This window comes from Chiloscyllium plagiosum, chromosome 6 (genome assembly GCF_004010195.1).
Source record: "Chiloscyllium plagiosum isolate BGI_BamShark_2017 chromosome 6, ASM401019v2, whole genome shotgun sequence".
Taxonomy (NCBI): domain Eukaryota; kingdom Metazoa; phylum Chordata; class Chondrichthyes; order Orectolobiformes; family Hemiscylliidae; genus Chiloscyllium; species Chiloscyllium plagiosum.
Genome location: NC_057715.1, coordinates 95,805,228 through 95,826,633, shown reverse-complemented (window position 1 = coordinate 95,826,633; position 21,406 = coordinate 95,805,228). Strand labels below are relative to the sequence as shown.

Sequence of the window (21,406 nt, the reverse complement as noted above, 5' to 3'; positions counted from 1 at the left end):
GCGAATACATTGTATAGGTGTTCTTCTTCCTCTTTTTGCAGTTCTGGTGTACTGCAGTGTGTTGTGGCCCTTTTGAATAGTGTCTTGATGCAACTTCGTTTGTGTGTGTTGGGGTGGTTGCTTTCATAGTTCAGGACTTGGTCTGTGTGTGTGGCTTTCCTGTATACCTTTGTGGTGAATTCTCCGTTCGGTGTTCTCTGTACCATCACGTCTAGGAATGGGAGTTGGTTGTCCTTTTCTTCTTCTCTCGTGAATCGGATTCCTGAGAGTGTGGCGTTGATGATCCGGTGTGTTTTCTCTATTTCTGTGTTTTTAATGATTACAAAAGGTGTCATCAACATATCGGACCCAGGGTTTGGTTGAATTTGTGGTAAGAAACAGAACCACAACAACGAACACCCGAGCTACAAATCTTCTCCCAAACTTTGAAGATGGACTGTTCTATGTAACCAACAAAGAGACAGGCATAGCTGGGGCCCATACGGGTGTCCATGGCTACCTCTTTGGTCTGGAGGAAGTGGGAGGATTCGAAGGAGACCTTCCCCCACCCTCTTCTCTGACCTATCACCTCCATCCCCACCCCCATTCACCTACTGTACTCTTTGCTACCTTCTTCCCAGTCCCAACTCCCCCATTTATCTCTTCACCCTGGAGGCTTCCTGTCTCTATTCCTGATGAAGTGCTCTTGCCCGAAACGTTGATTTCCCTGCTCCTCGGATGCTGTCTGACCTGCTGTACTTTTCCAGCACCACTCTGATCTAAACAGTTGGGCAACATCCAGGTTAGGCGCAGCAGGTCAGGCAGCATCCAAGGAACAGGATAATCGACGTTTCGGGCATTAGCCCTTCTTCCCGAATCATCGATTCTCCTGTTTCTTGGATGCTGCCTGACCTGCTGCGCTTTTCCAGCAACACATTTTCAGCTCTGACCTCCAACATCTGCAGTCCTCACTTTCTCCTCCAACATCCAGGTTAGCATTTATAAGCAATAAGTAACATATGTAGTATTAGGTGCCAGGCAATAACCATCTCAAACATGAGAGAATTTAACAATCTTCCCTTGACATTCAACATCATTACCAGCATCATGGTGTACTTACATGCCAAGGACTGCAGTGATTCAAGAAGGAAGCTCACCATTAACTTCTCAAGGACAATTAAGAATAAGCAAAATTACATTCAATGGAAAACTTTTCATTGAAAAAACAAGCAGAGGACAGAAGGAGGTTTTTTTAAAAAAATGCATTTACAGGATGTGGATGTTACTGGCTAGGCCTGCATTTATTTTATTGACAGTAAATTAAAGGAATATTTCTGAATTTGAACTTGCTACCATTTGAAAATGAAATACAAGAATCGTGGCTCCTTGGCTTATAAATGGAAAGCCTTGGTAACAGGAGTGTTCTCATTTGCAATGTTTGAAGAACTGGATGAAGTATTGTTTTGATACTCAGTCGGTTACGGTTTCTCATGTTTGTTGAAAATATTGCTGATCCTATTCCTGTAAACAAGGGAACTTCCAAGTTCAGCAATTCTGATGGGAAAAGCATTAGCAGTGACTGAACTGTGAAGACTTCACTTTTGCCATGCTTATTTCTGACTTTGTTCAAAGGTTACTTTGAAAGATCAAGGGAGAAAAGCAGTGCAAGAACATTCAAGGCAACATAAACAGAATAAAAAACAGAAATTGCTGGAGAAACTCAGCAGGTCTGGCAACATCTGCAGAGAGAAAGCAGAGTGAAGTTTTTAGGGCCAGTGATCCTTCTTCAGGACCGACAGTAACCAGGCAAAGTTGGTATTTGTGCTGATGACAGTGGATTGGGAGTGGGAGGTGGGAAGGAATGAGTGGATAGTTGGAAGCACAGCCCAATGATAGGGACAGCGAGAGGGCGGGGGACAGCGCGAGGGCGAGTCAGGCAGACAAAGGGATGGCTAACAGTAAACCAGGGAAGCAGTAAAGCTGATAAATAATGGGGATAACAAGTAGATGAAATTCAGGTTGGTTGCGTTGAAAGCAGCCCATGTCTTGACAGGGCTTGCGACATAGGGGTGGGTAAAGGACATGGAAGAAGGTGTTCAGATTCTAAAATTATGGGAATTTGATATAGGCTGCAGGGTCCCCAAGGGAAGATGAGAGGCTGTGCTACCCTTCAATGGAGCACTGCAGCAGGTCCTAGTCAGAAATACTGGCTTGGGAACACAGTGGTGTGTTGAAGTGGCAGATAACTGGACCTTGGGCTCATTCTTACATACAGAATGCAGATATCCTGCAAAACAGACAACCAATCTGCATATCGTCTCCCCAGCATATTGTAGAGGAGAAGGCTTAATTGAATGAAGTGCAGGTAAATCGCTGCTTCACTTGGAAGGTGTAGACAGGCAGGAGGCTGGAAGAATACAGCAAGCCAGGCAGCATCAGGAGGTGGAGAAATCGATGTTTCGGGTGTAACCCTTCTTCAGGACTGATGTAGCTCAGATGGAGAAATTGGGAGAATGCAATGGAGTACAGGAAGTAGAATGTCAGGATGCATAGTCCAGGTAACTTGAACGTCAGTAGGTTTGTAGTGGATATTGGTGGTCAGCCTATCCCCAAAAATGGAAACTGATGTTGAGGAAGAGAAGGGAAGTGTCAGAGATGCACCAGATGAAGTCGACAGCGGCGTGGAAATTGGAAGCAAAACTTATCAACAAATGAGACAGGCAGGCAGCACTGATGATGTCTTCGATATACTGGAGAAAAAATTATGGGTGGGGGTTGGAGTAAGACTGGATCAAGCAATGTTCCATGTAACTTTCAAAGAGACAGGCATAACTGGGGTCCATGGGGGTATCCAAAGCTACACCTTTGATCTGGGAAAAATGAGATGATCAAAAGGAGAAGTTGTTGTTTAAACGGAGGATGAGTGTAGCCAGATGGGGGAGCGTGATGCCTTCATTTCAGGAAGGAGCAGAGAGCTGAGAGACCTTCCTAATTGGGGATGGATTGTAAAAGGGATTGCATGCCCATGATAAAAAGAGATGGCTGGTGCCCACAAACTGGAAAATTTGAAACTGAAGTAAAGTTTCAGAAGAATCACAGACATAAGTGGGAAGGGATCGGACAGGGGAGAAAAAACAAAAGAGAGAAAAATAAGTTCCGTGGGGCAGGAACAGCCAGGAACAATGGGTCTGCCTGAGGAGTCTTAATTGTGGATTCTGGGAAGTAGTAGAAGTGGGTAGTAGGGGGTCTCTGAGCTTGCAGGCTGTTGCAGGGATATCCTCAGGTAAGATGAGATTCGTTACCATTGTTGACACTACAGCAAATCTATGTAAACTACATCAACTGCAGGAGCCTCATCTATACACTTGATCACCTCTTCTAAAACTTCAGTTCTAATCTAGAGATCACTATATTGAGGCCCTGTTCACCAATTTTCTACTTAGTTCAACTGGTCATCAAAGAAAATGTATAAAGGGATTAGTTGTTAAAAATTTTAAACGAGGTCCTGGCTCACCAATCAGTTTTCTGTTTTGGAACCTGGCAAGGGTGCTGGTTCCTCAAGGGAACCAGGCAGTGTCATGTTTGTAGCAGCATGAATGGCTCAGGGAGGGGAAGAAGGAGAAAGGAGGAGCAATGGTGAGAGGTGATTTGTTAGTTAGCAGAATAGACAGGTCTTCCTTTAGCTGCAGGTGTGACTCCAGAATGGTATGTTGCCCCCCTGGTACCGAGGTCATGATGTCACAAAGCACACAGAGGATATTCTTCTATGTCAAGATAATCCACATTGGTTTCAATGACTTGGATAGGAAGGGAGCTGTGCATTAGTGTAGAAAGGTAATGGGTTTTTTCTCTGTGCAAATTCGATGGTCCAAAGGGCGTCTTCAGTATTGTAGGACTCTGACTCTACTGATTATGTTTACTGCTGACAGATTGTGGTCAAGATAGGGCATTCCTGCAACAGGGTGATACAATACCCCTTCCCCCACCTCACCCTAGTTCCAAACTTCCAGCCCCCTTCCCCCACCTCACCCTAGTTCCAAACTTCCAGCTCAGCACCGTCCCCATGACTTGTCCAGACTTGTCCTACCTTTCTATCTCCTTTTCCACCTATCCACTCCACCCTCTCCTCCCTGACCTATCACCTTCATCCCCTCCCCCACTCGCCCATTGTACTCTATGCTACTTTCTCCCCACCCTCCTCTAGCTTATCTCTCCACGCTTCAGGCTCACTGCCTTTATTCCTGATGAAGTGCTTTTGCCCGAAACGTTGATTTCGAAGCTCCTTGGATGCTGCCTGAACTGCTGAGCTCTTCCAGCACCAATAATCCAGAATCTGGTTTCCAGCATCTGCAGTCATTGTTTTTACCTACCTGATACAATACTTTGTTTCACTTTGTGCCAATCAAAAACCAAAGTTCTTGCATGCATTGGAGTGTGCTGGATGTATACATTATACATCCAGCTCTGAACCAGTTGGGGATAGTGGTGTGCCTCAGGTTTCTGAGTAATCTGAAGTACAGATTGATGGACTGCTGACAGTCTCTGAAAGCTCCAATGAGCAATTATCAAAATCATGATGCCTGTTTCTAAGCTGGCATGGCACCAATCAGGGGTTAATTAACAATATCATGGATCTCATGGCCAGATCTCGGTTCTTACTACAGTACATAAGACAGTGGATAGATTTTATTACTTTTTAAGCAATAGGAGTGGAGATGGAGTTTGCATGATGACAAAGTCTCAAGAATTCTCAGGCGGTTGGCTCCCACTTCCAAACAGAGAAAGACCAGCTCTGCAAGAGGACCCCTGCTGTGACAAAACCGGATTGGCTGCTGTCAATCACCTACTCACACCGAGTCATCGGCATTAACTCTATGACTAATCTGCACATATGATCCTACTCCTAGCAGTTCCACTCTCAATGTCATTCCCTGTCTGCCTGCTGCTGTCCTCGGCTCCTGGACCTTGGCACGCTTTTGCATTGCTCCACTTTGGCCTCTGCTCCTGCCATTTGTTCATACCTTCAGCCCTGAACTTTATTTTGCTTCTTGGCTTCTTGAACACAGGATTTGTTCCAGAGAATTAGACGATTGCAGATGTAACATCATTTTTCAAGAAAGAGGCAAAGATTAACCCAGGAAACTGCAGACATGTCAATTTGACCCCAACAGTGGGAAAATTGATGGAGGCCATAATGTGGGATAAGATAAATATGCATTTTGAGAAAAATAAGTTCATACTAGACAGTCAACTTGGCTCTGTAAAAGGCAGGTCATGACAAATTTAATTGAGTTCTTTGATAAGGTGACACAGGCAGTGGATGAGGGTGGTGCTATGGATGTTATATATTTGGATTTCAGAAAGCATTTGATACAGAGCTACATAACACATTTGTCAGCAAATTGGAAATGTTTGGGATGGATAGTTCCTTGACAACATGGATTAGAAGTTGGCTAAGAGATAGAAAATTGAGGGGTTAGTATGAATGGACATTTCTTAGACTGGAGACAAGTTGAATGTGGTGTTCCCCAGGGATTGGTACTGGCACCCTTGCTTTTTCTGATTTACATAAACAATTTAGAGATGGGTGTTGAGGGCAAAAATCTCTAAATTTGTGATGATATTAAGCTAGGGAGAGTAGTGAATTGTGACGGTGACACGAGTGACTTCAGAGGGGCACTGACAAGTTGGCCAAATGGGCAGACCCCTGGCAGATAAATTCCAATGCACAGAAATGTGAAGTAATGCATTTTGGTGGACAAAACATGGACAGACATATTCAATGGTACAACTCTGAGGAGAGTTCAGGGCGAGGGACCTTGGGGTTCAAGTACATAATTTTCTGATGCTGTCAGTTAACTTGAAAATGTATTAAGGCAGCTTATGGGATTCTTGAGTTTATAAATTAGTGGCTTAGAGTTCAAAAACAAATGATGGAGTATTGTTTTCAGTTCTCGACTCCTTTAAGGAAGGTTGCTAAAGCCCTGCAGAGAGCATAACGGAGGCTTTCTAGAATAATACCAGAAATGATGGATTTTAGATGCAAGGAAAGTTTAGAGAAACTGCTTTTTCTCCTTGGAGCAGAGAAGATTAAGAAGTGACTTTATTGGGGTGTCCAAAATTATGACCAATTTTGGAGAGGTAATAAAGGATATTCAGTTTTCAGTAGTTAGTATATCAGTAAGTCGGGGTCACAATTTCAAGATTGTCAGCAAGAGAGCTAGAAGTGAGAGAAGGAGAATTTTTTTTTAACTCCAAGTTGTTCGGACTTGGAATATATTGCCTGGGAGAGTGGTGGGGGTGGATTCTATTGGAGGTCCCAAAAGAGAGCTGTATTATATATTTGCAAGTGATGGATTTAGAGGGCTTGGGAGCTCGAAGTTGGAGAATGGGACTAGCTGGGTAGCTCTTTCTGGAAACAATAGGCCAAATGGCCTCCTGTACTATACACTGTAAGTCTGCGGACTTAGCTCATTGCTCCCATTCTGAACCAACACTGAAGTCTTAGGTTCACTCCATCTAGTGGCCGTAGTGGCAAATGCAGGTAACTTTGGGACTTAAGCTCCTGCACTGACAAACTTCTGACACTAGATGGAGTTTGGTCAAGTACAATATGTTAAGTGTTGTTTTATAATATTACATGTGGTACTTACATTTAATAACATTAATTGGCAAATTATTTATTTCAGCTAGGAATGAACAGTGCAGTATTTCAGCTGGTTTTATCCAAAACAGAAGTTGTTCAAAGCCAACTGACTCTAGCATTAACATAAGTCCATTATCGATTTTGAAGGGAACCTAAACCTTGTTTCATTTAAAATTGCGATTTTCAGGAAAGCAAGCACAACTTTAACTGAGGATTTAGCGGATTCATTAGGATTTAGGGGCTTACACAGTAATGAAAATTGCTTGCTTATTGCTTTACTTAAAGGGGCGATGTAATCTGGCAGTGGTAGGAACTGGAACTGAAGGGAGGAGGGGGAACTGTTGAGGGGGAAGCCACAGATATATCGCAACAGTATAGAGTTTGTAACCCAAGGTTTCTGAATGCTAAGCTGACGGGACTGAGCAACAGGTTAGCATGAGGAACCTCTGTCAGGTGGGCCCAGAAACCTCCTTTCATGTACAATGGAGTTCATCCAGACCCAAGTTTTGCCTGAACTCTTGTGTCCACTTTGAGCTCCTCCCTGTACTCTGGCAGTGACAGCAGGCTGTCTACAGGCATGTGACATCATCATCTGGGGAGTTAGCATGAACACAAACCTTTTGCACTGGTTCAAACAGACCACACATGCCTAGTGACTAACTAAGTACAGGTTTTTCCTTCTAAGTTACCTTTTAAAATCTGCAGAGCGCCAAAGCCAGTGGCTAAAATGTCAGGTCAGGACTTCAGCCTCACATGCTGCTGACTGGCCACATGTGTCAGTTTTTGAGAACCAAAAAAACATTTAGGCATCGGGGCATTGTTGGGGTGAGACACTAAGACTCCAACACTAATTGTTCTGAGCAGCATTACCAGGCAAGGAAGTCAGGATATATGGCCATGTCTGTTCCCATCAGTTAAATGCTGTTGTACCCAATTATGGGCCACTTTATCCTCCAAAAGAAAATTCAAATGAGTGTGTTGCAATGTGTTTAGGGGCAGGGATGTAGGTGACAGGATATGGCAATCAAGATCCATTTACTGAATCCACATGAAAGATTATTAAAGCTTCAGCTTCATATCCAGGTACTCAGGGATTTACCACTCATATGGATTGCTAGGACTACCTGCTCCTTTTATCTTTTCAGTACATATCTGAAAGTAAGAGAAGATCACCCCTCATGCCTAACTCATCCACCACAGCATCCAAGAACCTTGATGCGCATGCTCTGGCCTGTTGCAATATTTCTGTAACTTTCTCCTCCTTTCCTCAGTTCTGGATCCTGCTGCAGTCAAAGTACATCTCGCCAAAAGGTGTGGGCTAGCTTTAAGCAAAGGTAGTGCAAGTGCTCAGCAGCATGCTCACTGCTAGGTTGCATAACACAATCATTTAAAGGCAGGATGGTGGTTTATGATACTTTCCTCATTTTGAAATAACACAAGATAATCATAAACCACCGTCCTCGCATTTCACAACGACAGCTCCTTTCGTTATCATCTTTCAACTTGCTGAAATGATTGGTCAATTTCTTTTCTCTTGACTTTCCATTTGCACTTTTGTTTGAGCTATTTTCTTGTACTTCAAGCTAGGTCTACACAAAGGTTACCAATTACAAGGACAAATTCAACTAAACATAGGAACCACAAAACCACACCTCAAAAATTTAAGTCCAAGTATATATTTGTTTGAACTTGCATCAACGTGTTGTAATTACTGCGCCAAAGACAGGATCTGTCTAAATAGTCGTGCTCCTTGATTTCAAAACAAACAAATATCAAAAACCTGATGGCAGTGAACTTTCTGAAGCTCAAGGTATGAAGATCCTACCCTAGAAATGACTGAGTGTAATAATGAAATAAAAACACAGCTTATTGGTACATTCATCCATTTATTCTTTTCACTCAAATGGATTAATGCCATCATAATAAGAGGAATGGAATATAAATGCTTTAGCTTATATAATCTGGTAAAACAAGCAGTAATTTCTGGGATAAAATCTTCATACTCTGAGCTTCAGAAGTTGACTAAGACCATGTTTATGATGTTTCTGTTTACTGACTGCTATTTCAAGCTCACATTCCCCAGTCACAAATATCACTTGCCCAACCTTAAATCTGCTTGCACAATTGTTCAACATACATAGATGCCTTTAACCATCCATGCTTTCTCTAAAACGATACATCTTAGGAGGTGGTCCCATAGCGCCATTTCCACACCTGATATTTCACCCTGCCTTCTACTGGGGATCTCATTGTGTAAAATGTTGCACAAGTCTTCATTAGTAACCATGTTTACACACATAAAGAACAAAGGGTTGTTCATTGCTAGATAGATCATACAAGTTTGAAGTTGTTTAGCAAATGAACAAGGCCAAAACTGGTATTATTCATATAGGATGTGAAATAATTTTGATTTTAAGTAGAAAAACATCTTACAAAACATGTACCGGTGATGGAAATATAAAATCTGTGGAAATATAAAATCTGTGGAAAAATGAATGACAATCTAGTTTTCTTCTGAATACCCACACAGATCTGTTAATTAATTACCTATAAATTCTAACATGATGGAAGCAATCATCTACCTTTGGGTAAAACAAAAAGTGATGCTCTACTATTATTAATTTAAACCATTTCAAAATATTAGCTCTAAGTCTGCAGACATCCCTAAAATGAGGATGTACACCTGAAAGCCTTAACCTAGAAAGAGCAATAATTGTATTCCACCATTACATTAATCTTAAGAAAACTATGATTTATAATTGCAGAATATGTTTCACAATTCATGTAGAAAATATCACTCTAAATGCCCATAGTATTAACTTATCCTAATCCACCTGGGGAGATGGTAGTTTTGGCAATGTGGCTGAATGAGAAATCCAGAAGCCTAATTGAATGGTCTAGGAACACCATATCTTTGTCATGGAGATAGTGGAATGTGAACTCAAGAAAATCTATAATAAAAAAGCTAGCCCAATGGTGACCATTGCTGTCAAAATTCATCAGGTCCTTTAGGGAAGGAAATTTGCCATCTTTACATGATCTGGTCTACACGTGACTCTAGACTCTCAGTAATATGGCTGACACTTAACTGTCCTGTGGACAATTAAGGATGGGTAATAAATGACGACCAAGCCAGTGATGCCTACATCCCATATGGTGAATGGTGGTGGACAATTAAATTAATTGAGCATTTATGTAGCCTCCTCCTTGAATGATGGAAGAGCCCAACACACCAGTGGAAAAGAAAAGGTTGAAGCAGTCGCAGAGACCTTCAGCCAGAAACACCGAGTGGATTCCCCAGTATCACAGATACTAGTCTTTAGTCAGTCAATTTGATTCACTCAGCATGATATCAGGAAATGGTTGGAGGCACTAGATACTGCAAAGGCTATGGGTCCCAACAACATTCCAGCAATAGTACTGAAGATATGCTCCCAAATTTGTTGCTCCATTAGCCAAGCTTGTCATTACAGTCACAACACTGGCATCAGCCCAACAATTTGGAAAATTGTTCAGGTATGTCCTGTCCATGAAAAGTAAGACAAAAGTAGGACAATTGCCACTGCATCAGTCTACTCTCGATTATCAGTGAAGTGATGGTAGGAGTCATCAACAGTACTAACCAGCAGTACCTGCTCAACAATAACATGTTCAGTGTCACCCAGTTTGGATTCCATCACGGTCACTCAGTTCCTGGCCTCATTACAGCCCTTGATTCAAATATGGACAGAAGAGCTGAATTCCAGAAGTGAGGGGAAAATGCCACATTCAACTGAGTGCGGCTTCAAGGAGATCTTGCAAAACTGGAATCAATTAGTATCAAGGGGTAAACTCTCTGCTGGTTGGAATCATACCTGACATACAGGAAGATGTTTGTATGTCATTGGAGGTCAGTCATCCCAGCTCCAGCACATCTCTCAGGAGTTCCTCAGTGTAGTGTCCTGGGCCCAACCATTTTCAGCTGATTCATCAATGACCTGCTCTCTATCATAAGGTCAGAAGTGGAGATGTTTGCCAACGATTGCTCAATGTTCAAATGCTGAAAATGTGTTGCTGGAACAGCGCAGCAGGTCAGGCAGCATCCAGGGAACAGGAGAATCGACGTTTCGGGCATAAGCCCTTCTTCAGGAATTTGGAAGAAGAACGGCTTATGCCCGAAACGTCGATTCTCCTGTTCCCTGGATGCTGCCTGACCTGCTGCGCTGTTCCAGCAACACATTTTCAGCTCTGTTCTCCAGCATCTGCAGACCTCACTTTCTCCTCAATGTTAAAATGCAACAAGATATGGACAATATCCAGGCTTGGGCTGACAACTGGCAAATAGCATTTGCACCACACATATGCCAAGCAATGACCATCTCCAACAAGAGATGCTTCTTGATTTTAAATGGTGGTACCATCACTGAATCCCCCACTAACAGCATCCTTGACGTTACCATAAACCAGAAGCTCAACTGGACTTGTCACATGAACAGTGTCTACAAGAGCAGGCCAAAGAGCAGTAATACTACAGTGATTAACTCACCTCTGCAAGCAACCACCCTCTCCACAACCAATGCTCAATAGCAGTAGCATGTACTATTTACAAAATGCATTACAGAAATTCAAAGATCCGCAAACATCACCACCTAAACCCATGCCTGCTTCCAACTAGAAGGACAAGGGCAGCTGATACCTGCAAATACCACCACCTGCAAGATCCCCTCCAAGCCTGAGACCATCCTGAATTGGAAATAAATTGTCGTTCTTTCATTGTCGCTGGGTCAAAATCCTAGAATTGCCTAAGGACTTTATTGGTCAATCTACAACATGTGGACTGTAGTGGTTCAAGAAGGCAGCTCACCACCACCATCAGATTCTCAAGAAAAGCTAGGGACAGGAAATAAATGCTGGCCAGTCAGCGATGCCCACATCCCTCAAATGGATACAAAAAGCATTTTCCTTTCATTGGTGGATTTGGCCGATCTGTGCCAAAAATATGAAGAGAAATTTCCAAAGCACAAAACAATCAGATGATGAGGGACAGACAATTGAGGTTCTATGGTATTATAGTCAGTTAAAAAGTTACTCCCACTATCTTCCATTCAAGTTCTGTTGTTACATGTTATTTTATTTCATACGATGCCTCAAAGATGTTACTTGCATCTCAGCCAATAAACTGCTAACCTTCTCCCTTTGCACAAGTCCCCACTCAAACCTTCTGTACGCACTGCACACATTTTCTAATTGTGTGCACACGCATCCTTGTGCACGGTGTTCTGAATTATGAATTTTAATTGCAATGGAAGCCTCGAGGCAGATTTGATGTTCTGACATTACAGAAATGGTCTTGTCTCAAACAGAATGGGAAAACTGGGGTCAAAGATAAAATGTTGTCAAGGACAGTAGGAGCAGGAATGCAGAAATTTAACAGTAATGCAATACTGGGCCATGAGGGGGATATTGGTCTCTTGTTACCATACAGAAATAATATTTTCACTAATTAAGCACAGATAACTCACATAGAAATTTTACTTAGTGAATGACTGAACCGAATAGTTAAGTAAGTAACCATTAGATTAACAGTATGAACTAACAAAAAAAAGCATTAGTTTTCATTATACATGTTCTGAGGACTTGATTGCAATACAGTGAGAAAACAATGGCAAATTTCAACTCCACTGGCAAACATTTAAATGATTACTTTCTACTAAACTTCAAATTTGGTTGAATCAGGAAGATCTGATCAGATCCATTCGCAGCTGACTAGTACATTCAAAGATTAGGCTGACAGGAAAACGGATTTGGAGTACTTAAAATCCGACTACTTTGAAGAGGAGCTGATGGACACAGCAGAGTTCAGAGCAGCCAAAATGTCATTTAAAGAGGTAAACATGAGCCAACCATTACATTTAGAAGTTACAGTAGTACAATCGGACACACAATTTTTAATACTCCAGAAGGCTTTTTTGGTGGGAGACTTCAAATTAGACCTGAACTAATCTTCACTGAATTTCTACTATAAACACATTAAAGATGTGTCCCAAAATCAAGGCGACTCCTAGAAAGAAATGATGTAATTCTATTACAACTGGTTTGGGAATAAGTAAGGTGAGTCCCCTTTCTGAAAATTGCTTAAATCATAATAAGTGGATAACCAAGTATTTCAATGTTATTATCAACTGAAGAGTATAAAGCAATTCATTCAAAAATAACAAGAATATAATTGAAAGGAAGTCTAAAACTCCATAATTTTGAAACCAATTTCAATTTCAAGATTTGTGTGACCTGTCTTCTGCCTTATGTGGATGCAAAGAAATGTCACAAACATACATACGTGACATACTAAATCCAACATGATTTTTATTCCTGGAGTATTCCTTAAAAGTTATCGTTAGGTAGAGATGAGAGTGTAAACATTACTGGTCTTAATTTATCCAGGAGAAAACAATCACAATCTTAAACATAAAAACACAAGTGTCAAAAACTTACTTACCAGCATCATGTTTACCAGATCTATCTGATAATAGCGATCTTGATGTGCATTTGCAGCTGCCAGTGTAAGAAGATAGTCATTTCTAGCATGGTTAGCTTTTGTGTTGCACTCACTGCGTCGTGCTTTTAACTGGAATTCAAACAAAATGTTTGATATTAGACATCAAAGAGTTGCACCGATTTTTATTTCTTAAAAGACTTTTTAACATTTTTCTCCTTGTAATTATATTTTACAAGAATATACTCAGTATGATGGCTATATTATTGACTTATTTGCATCTCTCCATTATTTATGATATATTCTATAACTTAAGATTCTCAAACTTTACACACTATTTGCCTTGTAACATAAGCATGTGAATAACCTTCTTCTGATGTCTTTGCCATCGGAACTCGAGACATCCATGAAGAGGCACAAACAGTTACACAGTGAATTTCAGTCAATGTCCCCTCTTGCATGTGAAGAAACTATAGACTGACAGCACAAGGAGAAGGATCAGCAATTCAAGCCTGCACTTACTCTAGAATCTACTACTTAACAATTCAGTTTCACCATTTGATGATCAAAAGCACTTAAAAAGTTCTTGTTATTGCCAGTTTGTTTTTTAAAATAGGTATATGTAAATAAAGATAATTACCAATAGTTGATGAAGGTCCACAGGCATCTCACTCCATTACAGAGAGGTTTGAGGGATACCACTTCACAATCAACATAAACCCAAGCAACAGCAACTATAAGAAGCAGGAGCAGGTTGTATAGGCTGCCAGAACTGCTCTGCCATTCAATTTGAACTTGGCTGACCTTGAGCTTCAACTCCACGCTCTCACCCACTCTCTCTCTATCTTTTGATTCAGAGATGCCAAGAATCTATTTTTCCCAGCCTCAAATGTAATTGATGATGGAGATCCTCAACCCTCAGGAGTAGAGAATTCTAATGATTAATAACATTTCGAATCTTCATCTCAGTTCTAACCCATTGGTTGCTTATCAGAGATTGCATCTAATGTTTTAGATTTCCTGATCACCAAAACCATTTTGCAGCATCCCTATGATTTGAGGCCTGGATTTTCTGAATATTCCTGGCCAGGATAGGAGTCACTGCTATGAAAAATGGGTCACGCAGCATATCACAACAGCGCTTCATCCTAAGGTTGCACAGCACTGAAGGTATCATCCAGTAGGGAGAGTACATGTTGCTCAAAGAGAAAAAAAAATCAACCGGCTCAGCGAACCGACCAACAACTCCAGCAAATTGCTGTTATGAAAACACTGGATGCAGAAACTGTGACAAAAAAAGGGCACAACAAAGGGAGGTGTTAGTGGAAGAAACATAACATACAGCAAATGAACATAACTGAAGAGTAGAAAGGAAGTCTACAAGGTGCAAAAAGGGCATGAAAAAAGCCCAGATGCACAGTCTGAAGAAGAGCCGTTACTAAACATACTGGCCATTGTTGGCAACACCAACCAATACTCTTGTCACTCTTGTACTGAATAGCAAACCGGTAAAAACAAGTAGCAGTGTCATTGATACCTCTGTGTGTCAGCAGCAGTTGAGTCACACTGGCTGCAACCCTCAAAGATTGTACAAAGAACTTTCACAAATGAAGTGGTGTCTTTAAGGGGTTGTCTCAATGTGAATGTTCAGTAACAGTCAGTCTGCAGATTTATTTTTGCATATTACCAAAGGAAATTTTATTGGAAAGAACATGGTTGGACAGAATCTTGTCAGATTCTGATACTGATCTGTCACAAATTCTAAACAAAACATGCCACTGGTTTCAATGGGGATCTGGAAACATAGAAAAGAACTTTGTAAAATGAAAATAAAGGATAAGAATCAAGCAAAATATTGCAAGGCTAAAATTAGTGCCTTGTAAAATCAGACTAAAGATCAAGCCAGAATGAGAGAGGTTGGTCAAGACAAGAGTTCTTGAACCTGTAAATGTGAGTGACTGGGCCACACCTATCACCCTAGTAACGAGGAAAGATGCATCGGTATGTATCCACAGTGATTTTAAGGTCACCATTAATCCAGTATGGGGAGCTAAGCAGTATCTTTTGTCTTTAATCGATTACCTATTTGCTGGATTACCTGGAGATCAGCTTTTCAATAAAACTGGCCACAGTCAAGCCTACCTCCAGATCAATATAGATTATAAATCACAGAAATATGTAATGACTATAACACAAAAGACTATTCAATTATAAAAGTCTGCCATTTGGAATTATATGTACATCTGAGTTATTCCAAAATGCCATAGATCAAATCTTAAGTGGTTTGGGAAAAGTTCAGTGTTATCTAAATGATATTTTATTCACGGAGGAAACTAAAAGGAGCATCTTTACAATTTAGATGCTACACAGCTGAGACTTGAAGATTATAACCTAAGGGTGAGGAAAGACAAATGTGATTGGTTAAAATCTTCCATCAAATATTTCGGCCATGTCATTGATGCTTAGAGACTACACAAGTCACTCTTCAAAAGGAAAAGCCATAACTGAGGCACCAGCACCAAAAAATATAAATCAAGTACAATCATTTTTGGGCATGCTAAAGTGGCAGTTTTTCCCCAAATCTTGCAAATATTCTCAAAACTGTTGCACAATTTATTATGGCAAAACAAGAATTGGAAATCGGAAGACCAATGCAAAAGAGCCTTTACACAAGCCAGAGGCTTTATTAAAGTCAGAAGTCCTGACCCATTTTGACCCAAAGTTACCGGTACAACTGACATACAACATACGATCAACATATCACTGTTTGGAAATGCAGAGGGGGTGGGGGAGGGGAGTTATTTCCAATTGGTGACAAGAAGCCAATAGCTTTTTCATCAAAATTGTTAAAAAAAACAGAAACAAACTTTGCGCAGGTAGAGAAGGAAGCTCTAGAAATGATTGGCATTAGTTGATTCCACCAATACATGCATGATCAGGAATTTACCCTATTAACAGACCACAGACGATTGACCACAATGCTCTGGCCTCATACAGGGACATCCTTTCTAGCAGCCGGCCGTATGCAGAGTGGGCATTGTTGCTACTAGCTCACACTTACAGAATTAAGTATCGGCAATCCAACTTGTGTGGAAAAGCTGCTGGGCTGTCCAGATTTCCTTTGTCAAATGAGGTGACAACAAACAGTCCTCATGTAGACTGTTCTTTACTTGAACAAGTAGAGAACACTCCGGTAATGGCAGGGTAAGTTAATAAGTACACTACAAATTATCCACTACGATCAAAAGTGACAGACATGGTACTTTATGGCAGGATCACAGGAACAATTCCAGAAATGAAGTCATAAGTCATACAGAAGCTAGAACTAACTGTACAAGCAGGATATCTCCTGTGGGGAATGAGTTCTTTCCTTCCACCAGAGTTAAGGAAATGTGTTAAATTAACTACACGAAAGTCACTGTGGCATTCACAGAAGGGAGGAGAGAACCAGTGCTTGACTTTGAAAATAAGATGGCGAGAATTTGTGCAGCTTTGGCAAGTTTGCAACCTACCTCCATTAGTGTTATATGGCACAGGAGTAGGCCATTCAGCTCATCAAGCCTGTTCACCAGCTAATGAGATTGTGATTTATCTGTGGCCTAACTGCATATACCTGTCTTTGGGTCAGATCCCTTCACAACTTTAACAAACATTTACCTACCTCAGATTTAAAATTAATAACTGATCTACTGTCAACTGTCATTTGTGCAAGACAGTTCCAAACCTCTACCACCCTTTATGTGTAGAAATGCTCCCTAACATCTCTCCCATACAATCTAGCCCTAAATCTTAGACTGTTCCCCTAGTTCTAGGATCTCCAACTAGTGCAAAGAGTTTTTAATCTTTGTCTACTCTATCTTTTCCTTTTAATACCATGAAAACTTCCTAAGGTATGGCGATGAGATCTGCTCTCAGTATTCCAAGTGGGGTCTAACCAGAGATTTATATATTACACTCATGGGAATAGCCAGAAAGCCCCATGGCAAAGAATCTATATAAACTATGCCAGATCGTTTGAAGGGCAAATGGTTTTCGTAGTGGTTGACACTATGGCCTGAATTGCGATGATGAAGATGACATCTTCAGAGGAAACCATCGAAAAACTGGGGAAGATCGTTCTGAGGCTTGGTTATCTGGAAGAACCTGTCAGTGATAATAGCTCACAGTTTATATCATAAGAGTTTATGGATTATCTAAAGCAGAACGGAATTCAAATGTCCGATCAGCTCCTTATCATCTAGCCACAAATAGTTTGGCAGAAAAGATTGTTCAGACAATGAAACATTCCTTACAGGGAACAGCAAAACAAGATCACTATCCAAACGAATCGGGCAACTTTTGTGAACATACCGGAACACAACCTAGTTAATACCTCAAAGTGCTCAGGAATTGCTCATGGTGATAAATGTCTATCGCGCACAGCATTTGATTTGCTGAACACATGACAAACGACATTGTTGACAGGAAACAATAGAATCAGGTTTTCCAATGATAGAACAAAGCCAGATATCCTGTTTTCTGAAAAGGTCAACAAGTGTTGGTAAGGAGTTGGTACCAGCCATCATCATAGGGCAGACTGAACTGGATTCCTATATCATGCAGGGGAGATACAATAGAAGATGGAAACATCAGATCAAATCTTGGCAACAAGAACGATCGTGCCAGAGACAATATTAACTGAAGATCCACAAATAACTGTGCCAAAAAAAGACTTGGATATACCGGAGAAAGTAATTGAAGCATCTGAGGAAGACAATACCTTAGCGGAGCAAACCACGACATCCTTCAGATGTTCGCACTTTCAGTCATCTTAGAAACAGACGACAACTGATGTTGTTCCTAGTACACCTAAAACACCAGAGGTTAAAGCCAATGAGAAAATAAACACCTAAGGTGCACTGACAGCCACACAGGAATCAACGTTCTCCAGAACGTCTTATCTGTTTACTGACTGTCATATACCTGACTGTAAATATTGTGAATGTTGTCATTGCAAGAACCTCTGGTGTAAAGGGGGAGGGATGATATGTATCTAAGTATGTATGGTGGACTGTCACTTTAACAGTCCAATCGCATGACATATTGATGATATCATCAGCCACTTTGGGTAGGAAATAGCTTTGTCTATTGAGTGAACATCTCCTTAATAAAACTCCTGCTTTTTACACATTGGCCTCCTGGCACTTCTTGGAACTTGACAGTTATAGATTATGGTTGAATATAATTCTGTTGCTGCTGATGGGTCACAGAACTTCATGGATGCCCAGTTTTGAGTTGCTAGATCTGTTCAAAATCAGTCCCATTCAGTATGGTGCCTTTGCCACACCAGGTGATGGAGGGTATCTCCGATGTGAAGAACAAACTTCATCTCTACAAGAATTGAGTGGTGGTTACTCCTGGCCAGGACAGATGGATCTGCAAATGATAGCTCAGCATGGACAAGGTGAAGTATATTTTCCGCTCTGGTTGGGTCCTTCTCCATCTGCTGCCATTCGATTAGCTTTAGAATTCGGCTAACTCATCAATAGTGCAAGTGCTAATGAGCCATTCATTATGGACACTGACACCCCTCATCAGGAGGACATTATTATCTGCACTCGTCATCCTCAAAATGTTATTAGACATGGAAGAAAAACTGATTAATGAGCTGAGGGGTTTAGGTGGTAATCAACAGGAGGTACCCATTCCTATATTTGACCTGATGGCAAGAGACTTCACAGGATCTGGAGTCTCTGTTGAGGTCCCTGTAGTAACACCCTCCTGTATAATACTGTGTTGCTACTTCTGGTATGGCAGAACATACCAAGGAAAGGTGCTGCAGGTCTGTCCAGTTTTACTCCTTTTTTAAGATATTTCTGTGGTTGGGTTAGATACAACAAAGTGGCTTGTTAGTCTATTTCAGAGGGCATTGAGTTAACCACATTGTACTCGGCCTCATCTGGTAAAGATGGCAGAATTTCCTTCTTTGACAATGTTCATGAACTTTATGACTATTCACACTGGTTTCAGGCTCACAGTTAGACTAGATTTAATTCCAGCATGATGGGATTTGAACCCATATTCCCCACACATTAGTTGGGGTCTCTGGTGTAACAACATGACCTCAATGCCACCACCTCGCTTATATAAACCAGAGTAATTAAGCTTACACAATATTGTCCCCAATTTACTTATCTCATGATATCTGAATGGTATTAGGTGGGCTTCTGTTTTAATTTCCAATTTCAGTCTTGTCACTGTTTCAGGGGTTTCTGGCAGAGTATTACTACAATTACTAGGAAAACACACTGTTCTCATCTGGTCACAAACTGGTTTCATTTGATCAAGTAATGTCTTGGCATAAAATTGTTCCAATACCACCCATTTGGCTGAACAAAGCAAGGGACAAATTAGAGAAATCATCTACAAAGTTGAATTGCTCAAGAATAAGATCAACAGGAAATACTCATTAAAATTCTCTCATAACTCACCTTTACACTTGCTTTCTGTAAACTTATTCTTGACTGAAACAGACTAAGTTTTGACCTGAAAAATACAGGAAAACAAAAGTTTAAACAGTGCACTTGATAGTTGCATTTGATTTTGGAAAACTAGCACAAACATTCTGGAAGCTTCAGATATCAAAAGGAACAAAGGGTACAAGAAGAAAGCGGGATACAGAGTCGGATGATCAATTGAATGGCAGAGCAAGATTGAGGAGCCAAATAGCCTATTCCAAATTTCCATAACTATCATTCTATGTCAAGCAGAAATCATTCACTGTTACTATTTTGTCATCTAACAAAATTGAACATTTGTTGAGATTTTAAATATATACTTACGTATTTTTGTATAAATAGGATCTAGCCACACAAAGGCCAATTGGAAACAAACCCAGCAGACGAAAGAGGGTGATTAAAATGGCTTCAAGTTATACTTTCTGTTTACCACTTTGCTTCTCCAGGCAACTGAGCAAATTGTCTGTGACAGGATCTTGAGGTCATGCTTTATTGCCAATCTCATTTCTTTTCCATCATTGGCTTCTTTCAGACGACAGGGAACATCACCTACCTGGACCAGCCTGCAGTTTACAGTTACACTAAGTGTGTGACCAATGCCTTGCTCATCAGGGTTAACCAGTTTATCAACTTCTCCATTAGTCTCAACAGTACACAAGAGCATGCTTGAGGATTTTCTGCAATGGTTGGCTTTCCCCTCATGCAGAGTATCATGGACATTAGGACACCAGTCAACAACATCACTAATTTTAAAAATCTGCTCTATTATTGCATAGCTCATGGTTGATCAGATAAACAAATTATGTATATTTTCCCAGAATATTTGGCCATCTCAAAAGTATAGCAGATAACTCCTATGGGATATATATGACTCACAGCATCCTTCCACAAATCCACAGCTTCTCAGCAACAAAATTTAATCAAAGTCAGATTCTACCAGAATTATTACATATATCAAAAAGATGCTGAAAGAGTAGTTCAGACATCCCGATGGGTCGCAAAGCAGAATGGTGTGTGAAGCGTCTCCCACACCATTGTAGTGTCCTGCATAGTTTATCACCTAACCATACAGAAGTCCTTAATTTAATGGAGGCAGGGTAGCAGCTGTCATCGTGGTTTAGGAAGGAGCAGACGGAATGCCACCTCAGCACGTTACTCAAAATGACATTCGAAATTCCATTGAAAATTGCATTCAACAGGGAGCAGTATGTCAGGTTCCCATCAAGAACCAGTCACTTCAAATGAAATTGAAGCACAGAAACTAAAATTACTGTGTGATGGAATGAAGGCTTAGATTATTGGGGGAATTACCCTCTTTTGCACCTGGCACCTGTAAAAACGCCATCCCATATTCTCAATTCCTTCGCCTCTGCCACATCTGCACCCAAGAGGACCAATTCCAATACCGAACAACCCAGATGGCCTCCTTCTTCAAAGACCGCAATATCCCCTCAGACAATGCTCTCCACCGCATCTCCTCCACTTCCCGCTCCTCTGCCCTTGTACCATCCAATCACCACCAGGACAGAACCCCACTGGTCCTCACCTACCACCCCACCAACCTCCAGATACATCGTATCATCCTTCGTCATATCTGCCACCTCCAAACAGACCCCACCACCAAGGATATATTTCCCTCCCCTCCCCAATCAGCATTCTGGAAAGACCACTCGCTCCGCGACTCCCTCGTCAGGTCCACACCTCCCCACCAACCCAACATCCACTCCCGGCAATTTCCCCTGCAACCGCAAGAAATGCAAAACTTGGGCTCACACCTCCCCCCTCACTTCTCTCCAAGGCCCCAAGGAATCC

The 21,406-nt window shown here is 41.2% G+C and overlaps 1 protein-coding gene across 5 annotated transcripts in view; it reads right to left on the bottom strand.

The window, feature by feature from the left end:
- Nucleotides 1-21,406, bottom strand: part of LOC122550843 (F-BAR and double SH3 domains protein 2-like) — a 229,516-nt gene that overhangs the window by 107,206 nt on the left and 100,904 nt on the right. For all 5 annotated transcript variants that reach the window (XM_043692169.1, XM_043692170.1, XM_043692172.1 and 2 more), the window contains exons 7-8: nt 19,568-19,622; nt 13,101-13,229 (exon numbers count right to left, since the gene is read on the bottom strand). In XM_043692169.1, coding sequence (XP_043548104.1) covers nt 13,101-13,229; nt 19,568-19,622 — 184 coding nt within the window. The remainder of the gene's footprint in view (nt 1-13,100; nt 13,230-19,567; nt 19,623-21,406) is intronic.